The 8,185-nt window shown below is 36.1% G+C and overlaps 1 protein-coding gene across 1 annotated transcript; it reads left to right on the top strand.

Moving 5' to 3' along the window:
• Positions 1-2,878: 2,878 nt before the first annotated feature.
• LOC110908215 (flavonoid 3'-monooxygenase) lies at positions 2,879-7,756 on the top strand. Its single transcript, XM_022153126.2, has 3 exons — positions 2,879-3,400; positions 6,197-6,625; positions 6,913-7,756. Exons 1-3 carry the CDS (start codon positions 2,957-2,959, stop codon positions 7,555-7,557), a joined length of 1,518 nt encoding a protein of 505 aa, XP_022008818.1. The 5' UTR covers positions 2,879-2,956; the 3' UTR covers positions 7,558-7,756.
• The last annotated feature ends 429 nt before the right edge of the window (positions 7,757-8,185 follow it).

An 8,185-nucleotide genomic window follows, 5' to 3' on the forward strand; every position in this document is an offset into this window, starting at 1 on the left:
CCTTGCACATGAACAGATTTAACCAAAAAGTTTAACTGGGTTTGGCCTAAATGACATAACGTGCAAGATTTTAAAACATTAAGGATATAACTTGTCAACTTTTGTATTAAAGAACAATAACTAAAATTTGAAATTTGAAGTAAACATAAAGTACAAAACTTGTAATTTACTTTTAATATAATATAATTGAATGCCTACTCCACGTTGATGTTTACAACCCTACTTCAATCGATGTCTTTGGTTACCTACCTACCTCGTCATTAATATATACACCCATCAATCGATGTGTATGGTACCACTGCATTGATATATACACTCATATTTCAAAGGGTGGGTTCCATATCTTAGATATATGCTACAATCAAATCATATCTTTTATGCACGTGTTTAGTTCCAACTTATTTTCTTAACTTTACGGTATACGGAGTAGGGTGCGACAAAGTGTGACAAACTTAGTTTGCCTTGGTAACACCACCACCTAACTTAGTTTGCCGAGTTAAATGCGTGGTTGGTCTCTGTGGTTTGCAAATATTGCAGACTTGGTCTTAGTGGTTTAATAATTACAAAGTTGGTTCCGATAGTTGTAATTTTTGCACTCGGGTGGTCCTTATCGCTAACCCATGTTAGAGTTTTCAGTTAAATATGTGTAAAATGACATAAATGCCCCTGAACAATTACGAAAACTAAAAATATGTAAATTATAATTATTAATATATTCAAGTGGGTCCCATTTCCTACCCCTCCCCCACCCCCACCTTCTTACCCCCACCCCCACCTTTTTCTTCTTCAATTCTTCTTGACAAACAAACTGCTCATTATTCTGAATCAAAACCTCCTTCATAGCATAAGTCTCATCATCTACACACACTCACACACAAAAAAATCATTCAAACCAACAATCACAACGCAAATAACCCTAAGTCAAGTAACAAATTGGGGATCTGTATTCATACCAGAGATATGAGACGGATCTTTAATCTTGTCCGATACTTCACCTTCCGAAGTGTCATTAATAACCTCCTTAACTAAGAAGACGTAAGGAAATCCACCTTCACAGAGTTGGCGGATGATCTTGAACCGGTGTTTGTTGACCCAAACATCACCGGATGCGGAATCGTACAACGAGTTGCCACTCAAAAGTTTGCCAAATCGGTGTAGACTTGCCGAAGTGGTGAAGGGAGGGAAGGAGAGAGAGGGGTGTGTGTGGTGGGGTCCATGCCATCTCAACCATTCACACATTTTTTTAAATAGTTTACCACTTCACCAAGTGTCTAACTATTGCAAACACTTTTGAGCATAGTTTACCACTTTGACATGACACACTCTCATTGGTTGATTTTTTAGTTTGCCACTCTAAATGTCTAACCACTTCTTATACCGTTATGTTTTTAATTTAGTTCAGATATATTTTTCAGGCATAATAACTATAAAATATGCTATTTTAACCTTTCCAACCTTTTTTTTATAATAAATCTAATAATGGTAGCTCACATCCAAAATTATCATCATGGCCACGGGTGGACCCATATGGTGTCGGTCGGGGTCTACGCACCCTAATGTTTTTCTTTTTTTTTTTTAAATAGTAGAACCAGTATGTTAAATTTTTCAAGAATCCAATAAAAATAAATTACTTGAACACCCTAGTATTAAAAGCAAAGTTGTGATGGTAGATCCCCTTGTGTTCCCTTGGGTGTCCAAGTGGTAGATACCACTTGGACACACAAATTTCAAGTCTTACATGTCATGTTTTTTACTTTATTTTTTTTTCTATCAAAATTAAACTAGTGTTTTAAAACAATCCAACCACCCATTGACTCTCTAATTTGCTTCTTTAAAATGATAAATTGTATGTCTCCGAATTATTTATTTCACATTTGATTACCGAATAAGGCTTCCAACATATAGTGGCGTCCATAAAATAAAACTTTAAACAAAATTTTGAAGTTATGTGAAGTACTTGTGTTGTTTAGGTAGCTATTTGTTCCAAGCAACTTATTAATCACCACTATACCACTATTTGATATCTTGATTATTAAAAATGGTTTTTAATAATGTAGTGATTTCATGTTCACTAAATGCTTCTACATTATTTCCTATCCCTGACTACGATACCGACTCGAAAATTTAATGTTTAGTTGTGTAAAATTCTTACACAAAAAATGGACCTCAATGAAAAAAAATCATGGGTCCGCCACTGATCATGGCAGCCAACCCTGTCCATATCATATTAATCATTGAAATTAGAATGAGGGGTGAACATCGGGTTCAAATCGGATCTCTTAATTCGCTATTCATTAACAGACAACTAGTGGGATTCCGCGCGCTACGCGACTGGCTTTTGGTTGGTATCAGTTTGAGTCGTTACAATACATGTATCATACTCGAACTCAGTGTAGAAATCAATACGTGTTTTACATCAATCAAAACCATAAAAATGAATATCTTTATCTTGTTGGACGTTATTACGTTATTGATTCAGTTCACCATGGTTCTGGTATAGCACCGACACTCGATACAACTAATGATACTAAAAATGCTCTATTTCGAATAAAAATTTGTTTCATCGAAATTTATATCTAAAGGTTGAAAAACTATAGAAACGAAACGAACAGTAACATCAATATTATGCGGGCGATATTTACTCATTAGTCGGTAAAGAAAAACCCAGTTATGTTTAACTTGTTCAATTTTGAACAAAATTAACGTTTATCGAAATGTAGATAAGAAAGTTTGTTGCAATGATATATTCAAATTTTTTTGACCCGTTATATTATATTATTATAATGATAAAAAGGGTAAACGACGTCAATTTGAAACCATAAAGTAGGTTTAATGAAGTGGGCGTTTATTTCTTTGATTACTTGTTTTTTTACACATCACACACTATTCACAACACCCTTAAAAAGCACGGTTTTCCTACTCGACTACTCACAATCCCAAACCTCTTACACAAAAAATGGACATTATAACCCCGCTACTATACACCCTCTTCACTGCCTTAGTATTCTTGGTGCTACATAGCCTGCACTCACGTCATTCTAAACGTCTACCACCAGGACCGGCCCCATGGCCAATTGTAGGAAACCTACCGCACCTCAGTACACTTCCGCATCACTCCCTGACTGCCTTGGCGAAAAAGTATGGCCCGTTGATGCACCTCCGATTCGGCTTTGTTGATGTGGTGGTGGTTACATCCGCGTCAGTCGCTGCACAAATTATAAAGGTTCATGACGTGAATTTCGCAAGCAGGCCACCAAACTCCGGAGCGAAGCACATGGCGTATAATTACCATGATCTGGTGTTTGCGCCGTATGGTCCGAGGTGGCGGATGCTTCGCAAGATTTGCGTCCTGAACCTTTTTTCTGCCAAAGCACTAGCGAACTTCCGTCATGTTCGACAGGTTTTTAATCTTACGTGCTTTTCACGATTTGCTATGATTTGAGGCATGCAAAGTAAATTAACATAACAAGTTAGAATAAAATATATGAGGTGAAAGCTGTACGTGAAGTATGGAAGTGGAAAACGAGTAAAAATAATAGCATCAACATGAGGGTTTATTGTTTGATTATATGCTTGATCTGTGGGCTTCGTCTTAATTATTTACTGCTATACCACATATATATACATGATAAATACAATTAAGTAACTCGTGGAATCATGAGTTTAAATTTTCTGAGTCTAATATTTTTCCATGCTAATTTTATTTCTCAATTTAAAGAAAAATTATAACAAAAGAAACTGTATTAATTTTTTTATGGACGATTTTCTAACCTAGCATACTTGATAAATACTGCAATATCACATAAAGCAAAAAATCAAGCTAACATCTGTTATATACATATGGTTAAGTTATTATACAAATACTACTAAAAATAAGAAGTGTACGAAGACACAATAGATCGCACAAGATCACACAATGTCGAGCAACATATAACACAATGCTAAAAAATATAACACAATGTCAAGAAAAAAGACATAATGAGCCGCAAAAAGACACAATTACGCAAATATAGAAAATATATAATAATAAATAAAAAGACCAATGATAATAAACAAAAATATTAAAATATACAACCTATAAAATCCAAAAGTGAAAACCTAAAATCTCATATCGTAGAGTTCGATACGACGGTTCCAATGCCGCTTGAATGAGATCAATAGAAGTCAATTTAATACCCATTTGTATGATTTTCATATTTTTAGAAGCCTTTGTATTTTATCTTAAACCATATATGATAAACTAGCAAGCAATAACTATATCCATTAGGGGATCCGAGGCGATCCGTGATAAGCCCCGGCCACGCGTTAAATTATAACGCACACCGCCGCCGGTCGAGTATATAACGCGTCGAACTGATAACACGTCAATCCTTTCACGCATTGTAAATTCGAAAACTGACCGTTGTGGGGGGACCAGATGGATGGGCTGCAGGAGGAGCTAGAAGAAGACGATGCATGCTTTATTTTTATTTGGTTTTTATGTTAGGTTAGACCATTGGGCCTACATAATTTAATATATTTTCATAAAAAATTATAAATGAAAGGCTCTCTGAATTAAAAACAAAAGATATGATTATGGACTTTTATAAAAACAAAAAAAAATGTTTTTATAAAAAACAGAAAAACATTTTGTTTTTTTTTTTAAATAGAAAACTGTTTTTATAAAAAAAACAAAAAAACAGTTTGTCTTAAAAAAATAGAAAACTGTTTTTATAATTTATAATTTTATTGTTTTATTGTTAATTTATAATCTAAAAACAAAAAAAAAAAGGTTGTGAGTGATGGAATTCCATCACAAGTAATGCGCATTTCCACTAAAATCCATCACTAGTGATGGAATAATGGTTGATGACATGACGAAACTTGATTGGAAATTATGAGTGAGTTATAAGTGATGACCACCCCTACCTCTCTTAGGGAAAACTATTGAAATATACATTGTTAGAACAAAAACTTTCCAATAAATGCATTCATATTCACCCTTTACCATATAGTTAGCCTTATGTCCCACCAATCAAAAGTTGTCATGTCAGCTCCGCTGGCTGAGATGGCTAAGATTTAACACACACTTTTAGTATGGCAGCTAAGACAGATGAATGGCTGAGATGACTAAGCCTACACTCTTTTTGAGACGGATAAGATGATTAGGTCTCCGCTTTTTCCGATACTGCTAAGACCCCTTTAGAAACACAAAAAAGGGATTTCTATATTGAAAAAGTCATTTTCTCAACTGCATTTTTTAATCTTCCCCATCCATTATCTAAACTACGAGCATGCACAACGTAAGGCCTGGAATCCCAGTCCAAAATTACGACCACACCTTCCGAACTAGCATAGCGATGGAGGTGGTTGATTGGGCTGGTCCGATTTGTTCCAGTGGATGATGAGTCTGGTTTGTAATGGTTGGGACCACATACTCACAAACTCTTTTTGTTTTGTTTTTTTTAGTGTAAAAAGTGTATTGTGATGTGAAAGTTTGGAATGATTTAGTATTGTAGGAGAAATAAGATTTGTAAGGGTGGAGGGTATGGTTCAATCACTCTAGGGTGTTTGAGTTATTCTCTACCCAAGAATAGCATGCCATGTCAACTCCCCATTCTACACTCAATCAGAGGGTATGGTCAATCACTCTAGGGTGTTTGAGTTATTCTCTACCCAATAATAGCATGACATGTCAACTCCCCATTCTACTCCCAATTTTACACTCAATCAGAGGGTATTTTTCAATCACTTTAGGGTGTTTGAGTTATATATTTTACACTCAAACAATCCACTCAATCAATCAGTGAGTATACACCGATTCTCCACAATCACCGAACACCGAACTATGGTCGGGATGGTTCACCGATCGGTGAAACCATTCACCGATTACACTCAATCAAGCCATACCGAGTGCCCTAATGGTGATGCTTTAAAATGATGTGACATGTTGACTAGAGTATTGAATGCTCTAAGGAGTAAACTAACATCCAAGTTAGAATGATTTTAGCGCCAAATAACAGCGATCAACATTCATATGACAACTTTGCTACATAATTATCCCAAACTCGCAAATTTATATCCGAAACATGGAGTTACTCTATGTTTTTTTTCGTTTTCCAAAGGCGGGTTTCGGAAAACTTAATTAACAAAAGAGTGTGCTTTAAAGAATATGTACCAAAATAGTGATGTCAGATTTCTTTTCCTATGTACGCAGGAGGAGGTAGCCAAACTCACCCGCGCTTTGGTTGGTGCTGGACAATCAACAGTGAGATTAGGTCAACTAATAAACGTGTGCACCACAAACGCATTAGCGCGAGTATTGTTAGGCCGGAGAGTATTTGATGATAGTGATCCAAAGGCGAATGAGTTTAAAGAAATGGTGATTGAGCTCATGGTGTTGGGTGCGGAATTTAACATCGGTGACTTCATTCCCGCGCTTGACTGGCTTGACCTGCAAGGCATTACAAAAAAGATGAAGAAACTCCACGATCGATTTGATTCGTTCATTAACGTCATTTTTGAAGAACATAAGTCCGCCAACAGGGGCGAGCCGCATCACGTTGACTTGTTGACCACACTGAAGAATGACGTCGATGGAGAAGGAAGTAAGCTTTCAGATATCGAAATCAAAGCTTTGTATTTGGTATGTTCCTAACTAGCTTAGAACCCCGTGTTACACACGGGTTGCGAGTTATTATCCTTATCTAAATTATATTTAGTTAAACTATTGTTTAATAGGAAAAATATTGAAAAATAAAATAAGGAGGCATAAAAAATTGTCACGTGTCAAAATTTTTTTTCATTTATTAGTATAAAAAGATGTGTGGGTGATCTACACGCAGTTAAATTATTTAAAAAAAATCAAATATAATATAATTATTTATATAATATATATTAATAGATGTCTAACTAGAAATTGTGAATGTCCAGAACTTATTCACCGCAGGAACAGACCCAACAAATAGTACAGTGGAATGGGCAATAGCCGAACTCATTCGCCATCCACAAATACTAAAACAAGCCCAAAAAGAATTGGACATTGTAGTTGGTCAAAACCGGCTAGTAACCGAATTGGACCTAGGCCAACTAACAATCATCCAAGCCATTACAAAGGAGACGTTTAGGCTCCATCCTCCATCCGCAATTGCGCTACCAAGAATTGCATCAGAGAGTTGTGAAGTTGATAAGTACTACATTCCTAAGGGATCCATGCTCCTTTTTAATTTGTGGGCAATTGCCCGTGACCCAAAGTTATGGACTGACCCGCTTGAATTCAAACCCACACGTTTTTTGCCTGGAGGTGAAAAGTCCAATGTTGATATCCGAGGGAACGATTTTGAGGTCATGCCATTTGGGGCTGGACGAAGGATGTGTGTGGGTATGAGCCTGGGGTTGAGAATGACCCAATTGCTTATAGCAACGTTGGTCCAAAGCTTTGATTGGGAATTGGCTAACGGGTTAGAGCCGGAGAAACTCAACATGGATGAATCCTATGGGCTAACCCTTCAAAAGGCTGAGCCCTTGATGGTGCACCCAAAGCCAAGGCTAGCTCCTCACGTGTATCAATGCGTCTAAGATCTACATGAAACATCCTAAATTTATGTGTAATATATTTGGAATAGTTTTGTTTGGTATTATGAAAACAAAACTCTAGTTTCTGCGTGTCAAGATGAAACATCCTAAATCTATGTGTAATGTATTTGGAATATTTTTGTTTGGTGTTACGATAATAAAACTCTTGTTTCAAAGTCTAATCGTGGAAAATTGGTGGAAATCTCAAGGCATCCATAGGTCTCGAAACATCACCTGTGATGATGTTTTTAACTTGTATTTCATAAGTTTTGGATATATGTTTTCTTCATGAATCTAACTGGATTTAAACAATAGTGAGATTTTGGGTGAAATTGTTTGTTTAGTCCTCATTGTTAGTATGGATTTAAATCAAAATATGTTTGCTAATTTTGAAAATGGTGTTTTATGTCGAAAGAGACAAGAAACGAACAAATGGTGATTTAATATAAAGAGAAATTTACATGGAGATAGTAGGTAAACGGGCAACAAGCTGCGCCGCTACTCCTTTTTGAATAGCAAAACTAAGCCTTTTAAAAACTACGTTCATAGATCTCGGGGTCATAACATTACTATGCATGACCCTCTGAACTCGACTAAGTAGGTCCACAGCCTCTGGCGCCAGAAAACCAAA

This window comes from Helianthus annuus, chromosome 14, assembly GCF_002127325.2.
Source record: "Helianthus annuus cultivar XRQ/B chromosome 14, HanXRQr2.0-SUNRISE, whole genome shotgun sequence".
Lineage (NCBI taxonomy): Eukaryota > Viridiplantae > Streptophyta > Magnoliopsida > Asterales > Asteraceae > Helianthus > Helianthus annuus.

Excerpts from the sequence above, each read along its gene's own strand:
- LOC110908215 (XM_022153126.2), top strand. The coding sequence starts at position 2,957 with ATGGACATTATAACCCCGCTACTATACACCCTCTTCACTGCCTTAGTA. Across the intron at positions 3,401-6,196 it reads ACTTCCGTCATGTTCGACAG|GAGGAGGTAGCCAAACTCAC; the intron begins GTTTTTAATCTT and ends CTATGTACGCAG. Across the intron at positions 6,626-6,912 it reads AAATCAAAGCTTTGTATTTG|AACTTATTCACCGCAGGAAC; the intron begins GTATGTTCCTAA and ends GTGAATGTCCAG.